The sequence below is a fragment of the Mus caroli genome, unplaced genomic scaffold (genome assembly GCF_978045245.1).
Source record: "Mus caroli unplaced genomic scaffold, Mus_caroli_1 scaffold_8, whole genome shotgun sequence".
NCBI classification, from domain to species: Eukaryota; Metazoa; Chordata; class Mammalia; order Rodentia; family Muridae; genus Mus; species Mus caroli.
The window spans coordinates 56113394-56128608 of NW_028227263.1; the positions used below are offsets into that span (position 1 = coordinate 56113394).

Sequence of the window (15215 nt, forward strand, 5' to 3'; positions counted from 1 at the left end):
TTCTTTCCAGAACACTTGGATAAGAAAAAGAGAATCTTCGCATTCCTGGGCCTAACTCCTGATGTATTAAATCAAACTCTCTGAAGCCAGGTCCCAGGAATCTTGACTAACAGCTGTCCTGGTGATGGGCTTCATGCTAGAGTGTTAGACCTCTAATCAGAGCAGCCTCCTCCATTGCTTCTTGGTCCCTTTCTACTTTTCCGCTGTCTGAAGTAAATTCTGTAAGCCAGGTCAACTGAACTGAGTGCTTGTTGTCAGCTAAGCAACGGCTTGGGCTCTAAAGAAGGGTGTTTAGATTCCTTGTGAGCCTTAATTAGAAGGCCCACGCATTCTATAAGAACTCATTAGGTATTTCCTTAACTTAGTGGTAAAGGCTCACAAGGTTTAGGACTTTCCTTTAAAATGCTAAGCCGCCCAGGACAGGGAGAGCAGCATTCCTAGCATAAGATGAGCTGAATGTTTTACAGTCAGCCACGCTTTCAGATCAATAAAAACATGTTGGTTTATAAAATTCAGTCTTTAATTTTAATCAACTCTGACTAAATGCAAAAACATGAGACTTGCACAATACTGATACATAGCTGATATCAGCTTTCTTACTTAAGTACACATTGTATCATTAAATATTTGACAATAATTGTGAAAGTCTTAAAGGAGTATATGTCTATTTACAGACTATTTAATAACGAGGAAAACATTTGTGATGAACTCTTGGCTAAAATAAGGAAGTCTTGTGGGTAGGGGTTAGAGATGGCTCAGTGGTTAAGGGCACTGGCTGTTCTTCCAGAGAACCTGGGTTCAATTCACAGTATACACATGGTGGCTCAAAGCCATCTGTAACTCCAGTTCAGAGATTTGACACCCTCTTTTGGCATGCAGACCATGGTGAATGGACATAGAAGCAGGCAAAATACTCTTATGCAAAATTAAAAGTAAATCTTAAAATGTCAGGGTAGTATAAATACAATTTATGAATTATATATATACTTAAAATTTTTAGCAGGGTGTATAACTACAAATTAGCAAAAGTTACTGTTGAACAGCAATATCACAAATGAGTATTTTTTAAAATATATGTGTGTGATTCTTCTTAAATATTTTACATACAAAGTTGTTATATTAAAATAAAAATATTTCTTCAAAAATTCTATGGAGGGTAAGTAGTATTTCCTTCTCTCTGAAGAGTTCTTCTGTGTTGTTTTTCACTGTGAACATAAGCTGAGTCTTGATTGCACTGACTCTTGTGACTAAAGCCAAGCCCTCAGAAGTTTACAGGGAGTTCTTTGAATGTCCTAGTACCTTGTATAGATTATTTTAATAGTCAAACAGTGAAAAGGGCTCTTAGTGAATGGGCATACTTTGACTATAGAGTGTATATAGGCACTCTCTGAGACCAGGAAGGCTATTAGCCTATCAAAAAGAGCTTTGTTGACAGTATTTTCTTGAAATAATCATGATTGTAAAATCTGATGGAACAAATAACTAAATAGAAATGACAAGGACGACCTGGGAGGAAGCAGGTGTAGTTTCAGAACAAAGAAGTCTTGTCACTTTCTCCTTATAAAGTATAACAAAGGGAAATATTATCCCTGGACTTTTTCATCCTTAAGATAAACATTTAAGTCAGTGGTTCTTCACCTGTGGGCCCAGACCCATACCCTACACGTCAGATATTTGCATTACAATTCATAACAGTAGCAAAATTACAGCTACGGAGTAGCAACAAAATAATTTTATGGTGTGTGTGTGGGGGGGTGGGTGTCACCACAACATGAGAAACTATATTAAAAGATCACAGAATTAGGAAAGTTGAGAACCACTAATTTCAGTAAGTGCCATATGACTGTTTGCTAATGTTTGGTCAATCATTAGGAATTTCTTATAAGAATTATCTGATTACTTGAAGAAGCACTTGTTATTTTTTTTAGAAGAAGTTCTATTATATCCAAATAATTTAAATGTGCAAAGAGCAAAGGAGCCTTGTCTCAGTGAGTGGGCTGACTCAGACATGGATGAAGCTACAGGGCTAAGCTAAAGTTCTTCAGAGTCAACCTAAGGATAACGAGAGAAGAGGTAACTTGATTTCAGCTATTTTAAAATCTTAAGACTTTACACAAATCACAGGATTAGATGAAGACATAATCAAGATGGGAGAACGTACAAAATATTACATTTTCAACTTATGTTTTTCAAGGCCCAAGAATGATGCAAAAAACCTAGAGGGGACATGGGAAGGTAGTTTGAGGCTCACTCCCTCAAAAGTACTCAAAGTCTAGTTTCGCAGCCTTACACTGGTAAATAATGATGTGTTCACATGTGTGCAAACATTTTAGAGTTTATGTAATATTTACTCTCTATACTCACTTTTGTTTAACTCAAAACATTGTTATTTGTACATGTGATTTCGTTTGTTGTTGTTCTTTTTGAAACAGAGATAAAGAGTCTTTCTATTATGCAGCTCTGGATTGCCTGGAACTCTCTACCTAGGCCAGGCTGGCTTTGAACTCACAGAGATCCTCCTGCCTTAGCCTCCCAAGTGGGGAAACTAAAAGCTTGTGCCACCATACCTGGTTGATTTCATTTATTTTTCATCTTGTATTTTTAGGACCAACTGTAAGGGAACTCATATTAAACATAAGCTAGACACTGATTCTTTTGGCAATGGTGATAATTTAGGAAAGCTACCAAATGGCAGCTATTTGAAATGTAGCTGGGATGCTTAAACGAAACCTTGATCTTCCACAGGAATGGCTGGCCTGATCATTTCACCAGCTTGTCTGGTGAACTCAGCTTTTGTAACCTGCAATGACAACTCTTACCGGAAGGGCTTTTGGACAATTCTGATTGAAGCTTTGTAAAATGTGATGATTTATCTTGTTGCCCATTGATGACGGATGAACTCTCAACACACTGAGGTCCTGTGGGTAGAATGTCTGAATGACAAGGGATCTCATCTCTTGGAGCAGATCCAGAAGACATCAGCTGTTCTCTTTCCCTTCCTGAAATGCTTGGGCTTGACACTAACTGATAATGAGACAAAGGTTTTTTGTGGGAGAGCTCTGGGTGATTCTGAAACTCCTCTATGTCCCCTGCATCTTCAGTTCCATTTTGCAGCTGGTCAGATTCTAAAACAGTAAATTCTCCCACTTCCTGGCCAAGAACAGGTCTAGGACTTTGCGGAAGTTCATTCTTCACGGCAGAGAATCTCACATGCTTTAATGGCTCTAGTGAGCTTGTGGAAGAGTCGTCGTCTAAAGAAAGTTCCTTCTCAGAGATTCTCTCGTGGATGGTTAGGCCAGGTGATATGATTTTGCTTCTCGGATCAAGGTTGTAATTTAAACGGAGAGTCTCTGAGTCCGTGCTGCTGGAACTGGAGTTGCGCTTTAGGATCCCTCTTGGAGCCCCTCTCGCATTCAGGGAGTCCCTCCGTTGTCTGGGAAAAGACTGGTTATCATCTTTCTCTAAGTCATTTGATTTGTAGATCAGTTTTCTGGCTTTGGGGATTGGAGCTTTGGTATGAGACACATTTTCAGGCTCCGTGGATACAGGTTGCTTTGGTTTCTCTAACTGCTGACATGGTATATCTGGGATAGATGGCTTTTCTTTTGATTCTGACAACTCACCTGAAAATTAAAATATATTAAGTGTTATATTAAGTGGAAAGCAACTCTACAATTTAAAGGAGACCTAAGCTTAGTCTGCATCCAGTAAGCACTATGGAAATATTAAAGATGGTAAGGGAGGCTGCATAAATGCAGAACTAATGGGGAACACACTTACAGACCTGCATGTTAGTACACAGATGACTTCCACAGTAGAAACGTTATTCTATGATACTACAGTGGCAATACACAGCATTATACATTTGCCCAAAGCCATGGAATGTAGAACACCAAGGGTGGATCCCTGATGTAAACTATTTACTCTGGATGACAAAGATGTTTCAAAATAGCTTGTCTGTGTGTTGTGTGATATGGTAGTTTGAATGAAAGTGGCCTGCACAGGCTCATATATTTGAATGTTTTCTGCCTACTTAGTGAAACTGTTTGGGAAGGATTAGGAGGTGTGGCCTTGCTGGAGGAGATGTGTGACTGGGAATGGGCTTTGAAATTTCAAAAGCCCATCCATTCCCAGTTAGCTTCCTCTCTCTCTCTCTCTCTCTCTCTCTCTCTCTCTCTCTCTCTCTCTCTCTCTCTCTCTCTCTCTCTCTCTGTTCTCTACTTTCCAGTTAGACATAGCTCCCAGCTTCGGTGCCAACACGATGGCTGCTGCCATGTTCCCTCTATGATGTCATGAACTCACCCTGTGTAACTGTAAGCAAGCCTCCAAATCATGGCATCTCTTCACGGCAATGAAAATCATGAAAGTTTTATAACTTTCATAGTTATAAAAAACATGCCACTCTGGTAGCAGATACTACTAACCACGAAGGAGGATCTGCACGTGTGGGGATAGGGCACATATAAGTATTGTATATATATTTGGTTAAGTATTATTGTAAACAAACTCTTCTCTTAAAACTGATGTACAGAAGCTGGTAAGATGGTTCAGAGGGTAAAGGCATCTTCCACTCAAGTCTGGCAAACTGAGTTCAATCCCATGAAATCCACAAAAAGTAGCCAGAGAACCAAGTCCACAAAGTTGCTATCTGACCTCTATATGTGTGCACACATGGGATGCGAAAGTACAAGAGGCACTATGAACATATAGAGAGATGATTAAAGAGAAAGGAAAGAGAAACAAAATGAAAATATAGAGAGAAGCAAAAATATCACATATTTTTCTTATGTGAAATCAAGGTGTGTGTGCATGTGTGTGTGTGTGTGTGTGTGTGTATGTGTGTGTGTGTGTGTGTGTGTGTGTGAAATAAAGGCTGAAGGGGAGGTTATTTCCCACAAGTTGGAGAACTAAGGAGGAGAGGGAAGGATGGAGGGAGGCAGTGGGAATAATTAATGCAAGCAAGATACAATGAAATATATGTGTAAAATGTCATAACAAGATTTTTTGTATTATTTTTGTATGTAAAAATTATTGAAAATATTACTGTGCTTTATTTGCTTTGTGACGCTTTTTACTGATTATAAAAACATTACAAATAGAGTTTGAAGGGGCTTGAAAGATGTCTCAGTTATTAAAAGCACTTGTTGTTTTTACAAAGGACCTTGGTTTAATTCCCAGCATCTACATGGTGGCTCACAACCATCTGTAACTCCAGTTCCCAGAAAATCTGATGCCCTCTTCTGAACTCTGAGGGCACCAAGCATGCATAAAATAATTTTTGAAAACTTTTTAAAAATTTCTCAAAGGAGGCTGAAAGAAAAATACAAACACCATCTTTTAAAATTATATATTAAAACCATAAAAAGTAACTCAATGTTTAAAATAAAAATTCCAATACCTAAGACTAATGTCTTATCAAAAAAGTTTAAAAAGAGCTAACATGCTCCAATGGCTTTTTTCCTACAATGATATTTGTGTATTGTAAAGTGTACCCAATGGGAAACATATTAAGACAGGCTAATAGAAGGTTCTAGATCACTGTCCAACTCTTTCCCATCTTTGACTAATCTTCTGTGAGTGATACCACCTTACAGTTGCTTTTGAAGGGACAGAATTTCCTCTTCCTGGCATGTAAACTTCCACAAGTGACAAACTTAGCTCAGTCAAACCACACACGTGATCAAACCCTCCTGAGCAGAAAGCTTTAACATTTCTTCCTGGGACCACTTTAAATTTTTTTTGTCAACTTCTTTTAAACAGACAACAGTGTCGGCATGTGGTAGGCATGCAAGCAATACTATTATGTGAAAGACTGCATGCCTCTGGGCCAAAACTTTTCCATGTCACTGCTGAGGGACCTGAGAGCACGAAGGTCACAGAACAAGTGGCAACACCAGGACTGGAATGTGCAGACATTCAGTCCCTGCTATCTAGACAATGGACAGAGCAGCAGAAGAAAACCATCAAGACTTCTCACTTTCTCCGGGGAGTTATTTTAGTGAAAGGAACTCTGAGCATTTCCCCCTGTCCACAGATAACAAAGATAAAAATAGCTAGGCCAGAAAAATAATATTTACCCTCTTTTGAAATCTGAAATAAACCAGCTTTTCCAGTTTTTGACTGCTCGGGTTTGGTTTGTTGCAAGGAGTGATCTTCCGGCAGCTTGGGGCTGTTGAACGGATTCTTCCTTTGCTGGGGGAAAATTGTGTTTATTAAGCGTGGTTTAAATGTCATAACAGCGACCCTGTGTTACCAAATGCTTATGAGCACACATATTTGATAGCTTTAACCATTCCAATCTAGGCATGTTTGGGCCTAGAGCAACTGTTTAGTTTGGTTAGCATAAAATTACTCTACATAATACAAAAAACATAGGGACAATTATATAAAGTATATGCATTGCCAAAGCCCTTTGAGTCAGATCAGAAGTACATTTTATTGGTAAGAATGACCCTGATTGATAGTAAAGGCCTGGTCAAGGGCAAGGAAATCCTAGCTTTCTAACTGGGTCAGATTCCCAGTAGGGCCCTTCCTACCACATGCCTTACTACATTAGATAACCATTCTTTGAAAGTTACTTGCATGATGGCTTCAGTCATCTTGAGGCACTTCATCATCATTATTATGGACAACTCTGAAAACGCAGGCTTAAGTATGTACAGACTGGGTTTGTTGCTGTTTTGAGACAGGGCCTTCCTACTCAGGCTATGCAATGGCTTAGGCTTCACAATATTCCTGCCTCTGATTTTTCATATTAATATAACTGACTATAAATGATTACTGTTTGTAGTTTTACAAATAGTCAGTTTCCCCTGGAAACAGACCTCTAAGAGACATTCGAGAAACTATGCCTAAAAGTAAGGACCGTGGTAGAACGGACAAGCCACATTCCATAGCCCAAGAACGGCAATGCCATAGAGGATTTTTTACCTTTCACCTTTTACCAGAGTCTCACTATGCGTCCTTGGCTGGCCTGGAACTCCCAGAGATCCTACTGTGTCTGTTCTCTATTCATCCCAAGGCCTGGGGTTAAATGATGGGTCACCACCTGGCTCTTCTAAAAACAATTTTAAGGTTTAATTATGTGTATGTGATGGGGGTGGGTACTGAGCATGCAGGTGCTCACAGAGGCCAGAAGCATTGGGTCTCTGGAGCTGGAGTTACAGGCAGTTAAGAATCTCATGTCCTCTGCATGAACAGTGAACTCTCTTCAGCACTGAGGTCACCCATCTCTTCTGCCCTTAAACTGTTTAACTATTGGGGACAGAAAGAAAGCTGGGCCTTTAGCAACACAAACATAATAATTATCAACTTTATCCACCACCGGAGTAACTTCTTTTTTTTTTTTTTTTTTTTTGGTTTTTCGAGACAGGGTTTCTCTGTGTAGCCCTGGCTGTCCTGGCACTCACTTTGTAGACCAGGCTGGCCTCGAACTCAGAAATCCGCCTGCCTCTGCCTCCCCAGTGCTGGGATTAAAGGCGTGCGTCACCACGCCCGGCTGTAACTTCTTAAACTAAATACCCAAATTATGTACATCTGATACATACAATGAATTACAGGAGTCTCTATTTTGTTTTGCTTTAACATGATGGGAAATTTGGCACTCTTGCCGATAACGAGATTTTAACCATCTGGGCTCCATCTACCTTGGGCAGAGACACAGCTGGAGTCCTCGTACTTTCCTGGGACATATCAATCACACTGGAAGCTGGATCCACCAAACTGGAACTGCAAAAGAAACCATCACTCAGAAAATAAAATCTCACCCTGTTCGGAGGCATCAATCATGGCTCCACGGCCAAGAAAGAGCTTCTAAGACAGGAGAAGTGAGGAAGGTTACAAGATCAAGCTGCAAGAAGGGAGAAGAAACTGGGCTCCAGCCATGATTAGGGACCAAAACAAAGGCAATGGTGGGACAAAGATGTAAGGGCAGCATGAGAGAAGACAAAAACACCTACTAGGGTCCCTGAAGATGTCCAGGGTACAGGCACACAAGAGGTTTACTCACAACTTCAACTTGCAGAAATGAACTCGTTTCAAACTTATCTTATCTAAGATAAGATACACGTGAGAAAGTGAGCAATGGGTTTTATGGCTGAAATAAAGTCACAAAATCTTAATCCCATGGCAGTGTTCCTCCTAATACATATAAAATATAACTGAAGCAGAGACTGGATAAGGCAAGTGACCTGCCAAGGAGATAGAATGACCAAGTCAGATAACTATACACAAAAGCTAGTGGGTTACAGCAATCTCTTATGACCATCGTCCCAACAAGTTAATAGATGAGTTCTTACCCCGGTACAAAAAGAAAAGTACCAGAAGGCCATTGAGAAAGTGGGGGGTGGGTAGATGACGTCAGCTATTTGAAAGAAGTCCACAGGATTTTCTAAACCATGATGCCCTTGCCAAAGGCTGCACAGCCCCCCCGGGGTGAAAGTAAACAAAGAGTTCCCAGAGCATGATGAGTTGAGCAGGTCACTCCCTTGACTACAAGTAAGAAGAAAAGTGGGTCACAGAATCCCAGGACAGGAGGGAAATCTGCTTGCTGAGAAGGCTCGCTCCAGGGAGCTTTGCCATAGACATAAAAAAAATGAAGTCACTATTGGCTGGAACCGCTGCTCCCTGTCAATCTCTACCGGTTCTGAGTGACATCAGAATCAGGAGCTTGGAAAAATCCTCTGAAGGGGATGGCTTTTCCCCTCATGGCAGAAGAACAGAAACCCAGGCAAGGAAACAATTCACTCTAGGGTCATGGAACCTTGCCAAAGATTGCTGCCACTAAACCCCAAGGCTAGCAATTTGTGGTTTCATTTCTGTATTTGAACTGCTATTTTTTTTTTCACATTAAGCTCTTAAGAAAGCCATCCTTCCTTCCATCACCTTCCTTATTGATCCAAAAGGAAAGTATATGGGAGGAGGTGTCATTTACAGCCCTGTCACACAAAGCCAAAGAAAGGGGAAGGCAGGACATATGAAGTGGAAAACACAGGAAGAACTTGTAATGGAACCACAATCTGGACATACTTGATTGATAGGAAATCTATTCCTGTACTAGGTGGACACAAAATCAAATTAAGTTGTCAAAAAGAAGCATGGCCACTGATAGAATTTGGTGTCCACACATGAAAGGCCAACACCTCAGAACTGAGAGGCCATTTCTCTCCAGTGTCACTTTAAGAGGTCAGTAGGGGAACCCTAGCCAACTACCCAGTGCTAATGAGACCATGGGCCTTGAGGAGAACCTACAATTGTCACCCTATTAAACTAGCACAATTCCTAACTACATTCTAACTATTTGTCCTTATACCCACATATAACTTTATCCTTCATCCATCACCAGGGAAAGTTCTTTGCAACAGACAGTGACCATTACAGAAAAACATAACTGGTCAAAATGCAGAACTGTGCAGCCCAGTCCCAACTGATATATAGATAACACAACTTCTGTACCTTATACACAGGGATCATTGTGGAAGAGGGGACAGAAAGACTATAAGAGAGGGAGTTTGTTATAAGATTGTGTCTCCTAGAAATGTCAGAGGCTACACCCACTGAAGTCTTACCAGAGTGGCTGCTGAAGCGTGAGCTGAACAAGAACAGCTCCAATAGCCATGCTAACATGAATGGGGAAAGCCCATTCATACAAAGCCTACCATATGCAGAAATGCTGAGAGCAAGAGAGATAGTCTTCCCCAGGGAAGAGTACACCAATTAGTTATCCAATAATGGCCAACCCTAAAACCATATACATGCAAGTAACATTAAACATTCCAAACAGGTTGTGTTTATTCACACAGGTAACAACCATTGAAAAAGAGGTCGTGGATGTGAACAAAAGCAAAGGGGAAGACAGGGGAAATAAATGTAAGAAATTCCCTATAAAGTGGGTCAGTGTGAAATCTGATGAACAGTACACACCAGATGCCTGACACAGTGTAAATGATCTCCTTTATTAAGTAAAGCAGCTGTAAAATCGGAGGATCTGACCCAGACACGGAGATTGGCTGTCCCCAAGGGTCAGACATGCCCTAGACATGTCCTTGTTATATCTTACTCCTTCCCACTTTCTTATTTATTTATTTATTTATTTATTTTAATTAGGTATTTTCTTCATTTACATTTCAACTGCCATCCCAAAAGTCCCCCATACCCTCCCCCCTACTCCCCTCCCCACCCACTCCCACTTCTTGGCCCTGGCGTTCCCCTGTACTGAGGCATATACAGTTTCAAGACCAAGGGGCCTCTCTTCCCAATGATGGCGGACTAGGCCATCTTCTGATACATATGCAGCTAAAGACACGAGCTCTGGGGGTACTGGGTAGTTCATATTGTTGTTCCACCTATAGGGTTGCAGACCCCTTTAGCTCCTTGGGTACTTTCTCTAGCTCCTCTATTGAGGACCCTGTGATCCATTCAATAGCTGACTGTGAGCATCCACTTCTGTGTTTGCCAGGCCCTGGCATAGCCTCACAAGAGACAGCTATATCAGGGTCCTTTCAGCAAAATCTTGCTAGTGTGTGCAACGGTGTCAGCGTTTGGAGGCTGATTATGGGATGGATCCCCAGGTATGGCAGTTTCTAGATGGTCCATCCTTTCATCTCAGCTCCAAACTTTGTCTCTGTAACTCCTTCCATGGGTGTTTTGTTCCCAATTCTAAGAAGGGGCAAAGTGTCCCATTTTCTAACCCCAAAGGATAAGCAGGGCCTCTACACTACTTTATCTCTGCATCCAGGCTCCAGAGGCCCCAGTTGCACATCCTGATTATAACTTTACTTACTAGAGATGAAGCCAGCTTCCCCCTTACTGAAGTCTGTCCTAGCATTCTCTGGTTAAACATAGCTGTTGGCCTATTCATGTGACTCTTGGTGGTTTTCGCTCAACTCTGTACTGCATTGTCTGCCACAGTCAGCCCTGTCATTTTCAAGCAAAATGCAAATCTCCCCTCCTGCAGCATAACTTGTCTCATTATTACACATTTTATTGACACTTTACACAGAAGATCTATATTGCATCAAATTATAATCTTTTAATGGCCAGATAGTGTATATTTTGTTCCTTAGAATTCCACTCCTACCAGAGAGAGGTAGATTGTGTCATGAACAAATAGATGTTCAATATATTGCACATGAAGACATTTTTTGAGACAGGGTGTTACTACATAGCTCTGGCTGTCCTGAAACTCTCTATGTAGATCAAGCTGGCCTTGTCCTCACAGAGGTACACCCGTGTCTGCATCCCAAGGGCTGGAATTAAATGTGTGAGCCACCATGCCTAAATGCATGATGAGATTTTTAAACTGGGAAGAAAGCCAAGTTCCATAGCCTATGCTTTGTAACTTCCTTCTTCCATACACTTTTCAGAAGGGACCTGTGATACCAGAAGTCACACTTGGAAAAAAATGGCATATTAAGATGATTAAAACACTAGATATCAATCCTAGTTCTAGAGCCAGAAAGAAATTTTGTAGGTGATAGTTTGATTTTAAAGTTAGCCTGATCTCCTTTGGAGCTGTTAAGTTCCATGGAGGCTACTGTTGTAGCCTCCCTCACAGTCTGGCTCTGTGTTCGGCATGTGGTGGTGCTCCACGATGCTTCAAGAAGAAACAAATCACATGAAGAAATAATCCAGAGACAAACAAAGGAAGTGAGTTAGAATATACACTCTAAGGTATTTTTGTGAGCACACACACTTCTCTCAACACTATAACAGTCTACACTGCACACTTCCTGAGCACGTTGCCATCCAAGTATAAGGCAGTTTGATGTGCCTATAGAGCTTTTACTACCATAACAGACTGGAGTAAATCTAAAATCTGATAAGATTAAATATTCTCTTGAGAGCTCGCTATAAATAATTTTGTGGGCCAGACATCTTAGAAATGAAGTTTTCTTATTATTGGATTTTCTATCAAACTTTCAGGGGCCTGGGGGAGGGACAAATGTATGGACTCATCTCTATTTTCTTCAAGAGCAAGCTTGTATCTTACACTGAGCCTATTGCTGGGGATTCTAGCAAACAGCTAATTCTTCTGGTAGAGGGAGGTGGACATACACAGAGAAAAGCTGTTCCCGAAGGAGATCATTAAAGTAAGGTAATAGTATTTCAGAGCTGCCGATGAAGTTGGGGTTTATTGGCTCTTTTTTCCACGGAGGGTAGGAGGGAGGATGGTGGCAGAGTGAGCACTAGGGAAACACAGGCTCTGAAGCTGCCACTTTGGTGCCCTATGCCGATATACAAAACAGCATCTAATTCTTCCCAAACAAAGGTGAGTGGGATGCTGGGAGAAACAATCAAACTCTTTTTTCAGAAGAAACAATCAAACTCTTTTCATTCAGAAAAAAAATGAGCTAACATCAGAGAATGAAATAAATACCATAGTGAAGCCTAGCTCTGCCCCCCACCCCCACCCCAACTCATTTTGGAAACGTTCTCCAGAGAGATTGTAGCTTATGGACAGTACGCATCCTGACAGCAGCCAACCTCTCTCCTGACTCCATGCCTTCCAGCTTCCCCTCCTTGATGCTCCAATCTCAGGGTTATGAGGGTATGCATTCAAACCTCCTTCATCTTTCCTTGCTCGCCAGTGCCTGGGAACCCACATGTGCACACTTTGTATTACTGGATCCTTTTGTGTCCTTCCAAGCACCACAGTGCCTGTGTAAGCTGACCTATGATAGGTCTCATGCTCTATCCAGCCTGCTTCTCAAGAATGAGGTTCTTAAAAACAAAGTGATGCAATCTGGGGACTGTTGATTCCATTGTTACCTACAGTTTTAGATTCTTCTTCCTTTCTTTTCCTTTCTTTGTATTTTTTATTGTTGTTGTTTGTTTATTTATGTACCTGTGGAGTCTAAAGCACCTTATTTGTTCATCAATTTATTTGCTGATTTGTCTTTTCACCCATCTCCTCCCTCACCATTTAGTCTTTCTTTAATAATCAGGATCTTATCAATTATTTCTTTTTGTTAATTCACTCACTTTCCTTCCTTCCTTCATTTCAGAGGTCATTTGCTTGGCACTTGTCTAGGGACTAAGAGTAACTTCATGGACTAAACGTCCCTCTCTTGTTATCGTCTGCTTCCTGGAGGAAGAAGAGCTAAGGACCGCTGTGAGGACCTTTGCTCAAGTAGCTCTGTGTGCATCTCAGGTAACCCTGTGTGCATCATTGAGAACATCTGTGTCCCTAACATATACCACAGTATGATCTACAGATCTATCACATTCTGTATCCTGTCTCCATTCCCTCATTAGTTTCTCTCCATCTCTCACCTAAAGTGCTACAGCATCCCCCATTGAACTATCTAGCCCGGGTCTGCACACTGCTGCCGCAGAATTGCTCTAAGAAGAGAAAAGAATCATTTGGTAGCTCCTCGTGGATTCACAACAACGAAGAGTCTAGCTTCTTGGTCTGCATTCTAGCTTTGCTAGGTTCTTCCTTACACACACTTATCTACCATGCATACCTGACCAGCCACACCAGATCACATCCACTCCCCAGCAAACCAGGGGATGTCAGAATGTCCTATCTAAACAGCTGTCCAATCTAATACAGCCTTATCATCCCATAAGAGTCATCCTAAATGTGACTAGGTCCAGAATGTCCTTACCATCCCTTCACCCCAGCCCCATGGTGGATAGAATCAGCACTGCTGGCTGTGTTCTCAGCCTTTTCAATACTGCTACCAGCTAGGCCTGGTAGTCAAGGGCTACAACTCTATAACCACTCAGACAACTGTGGCAGAGGACTCACTGATTCAACATCTGCCTAAGCCACAGAGTTCGTTCAAGGCTAACTTGGACAACTTAGTTAAGACTCTAAAAATTATAAAATGAAATAAAGCAACCCTGGGACTTCTGTGATAAAGGGGCTTGTTTATCATGTCCCGTGCCCTGGGTTCAATATACAGCATGGAATTCATAAATGTAAAAAGTAAATACTATGATCGTAGCAAGCACAATTCTAGTCAGTCCCTTCTACAGAGAGTGGCTTCCTAAAAGTTGGGGGAGTGAGGTGCGAACCTCATTCACCTTTGAATTCCCTGCTACCATCTTGTACATGATAAATACTTACAGTGTTCACTGACAGAATAAACAACTGAATGAAGAGTGAACTCGTGCCCCTAAAGAACTTCTCACTCTATTAGATGCACACAGGACATTAAATAGGTTCTCTCAATGACTCACAAAGATGGATATTTAAATACCTTATTTCTATACATACCCTAAAAGTAGATGTAGGCAACTTGTGAATTAGTGACTATATCTTCACCATGCATACCTATTTATATTCTCTTTATTCTATTTTTCTTTGCATTCTATACATCCTAACTCTTTTTTTTTAGGTTCACATTTGTCAAAGTGGCTATAATGAAAGTAGTCACTGACTTCTATTGATGCCATTTAGTTCTTGGGCCCCTTTCTTACAAGATATCAAGACACTGAGGTGAGTGCTACTTTTAATGGCCCTCCTATAAATTTGCCTTGTTTGGTTGAAGACTTTGAGCTTTATAGAGATCCTTGTACAAAACTCTCTTAAATCTTATAAACCACCAGTTTCATGGTACAAGGGCAAGGACCTGTCAGATATCTAATTCTTGCCTTGCTAGGCCTTCTTTTTGCTATACAGGAGCTAGAGGCCTATCTGCTAAGATGGCACAAATATGTTTGGATTTGCATTTTAGGAAGGTGACTGTTGAGAAGAAGAAAGGAGATTGAAACTTCCAAGTTCATAGGCTTAGTACTTAGTAATAAATACATAGGCTTAGTAGTAGGGGAAAGTCAAGTATTCTTTATAATTTATTTTATATAATTCATCCTTCCAGGAGAAAGGATGACACAGACAGGCATCTGAAGGGTGTGTGACAGGGAAGAGGACAAGAGGCTAGAAGAGAGAGAGAATTGGTAGCTTTGAATGCATCTGAGCAATATTTGTTTTAGATGTCTCAGCTAGCCTCTCTGTAACTCTAGAGATTAAGCAGTTATAAACCATCAGAGGGTACGTTGTCAAAGGTGGCATCAAGGAAAGAGAGAGAGAGACACATACAAACACAGAAAGAGATAGAGAGAAAGAGAGAGGAGAGAGAGGATGAGAGACAGACAGACAGACAGACAGACAGACAGACAGACAGACAGACAGACAGACAGAGAAATGAAAAGGTCCACCCTTTTCTAGGTTCATTCAATCTAAAGAAGTGCCTGTAGCAGAGGCATCA

General features: G+C 41.0%; 1 protein-coding gene across 6 annotated transcripts in view; it reads right to left on the reverse strand.

Moving 5' to 3' along the window:
* The window catches only part of Sytl2 (synaptotagmin like 2), a 108566-nt gene that overhangs the window by 31141 nt on the left and 62210 nt on the right, over nucleotides 1-15215 (reverse strand). For all 6 annotated transcript variants that reach the window (XM_029479599.2, XM_029479598.2, XM_021166379.3 and 3 more), the window contains exons 5-7: nucleotides 7647-7728; nucleotides 6078-6192; nucleotides 2820-3623 (exon numbers count right to left, since the gene is read on the reverse strand). In XM_029479599.2, coding sequence (XP_029335459.1) covers nucleotides 2820-3623; nucleotides 6078-6192; nucleotides 7647-7728 — 1001 coding nt within the window. The remainder of the gene's footprint in view (nucleotides 1-2819; nucleotides 3624-6077; nucleotides 6193-7646; nucleotides 7729-15215) is intronic.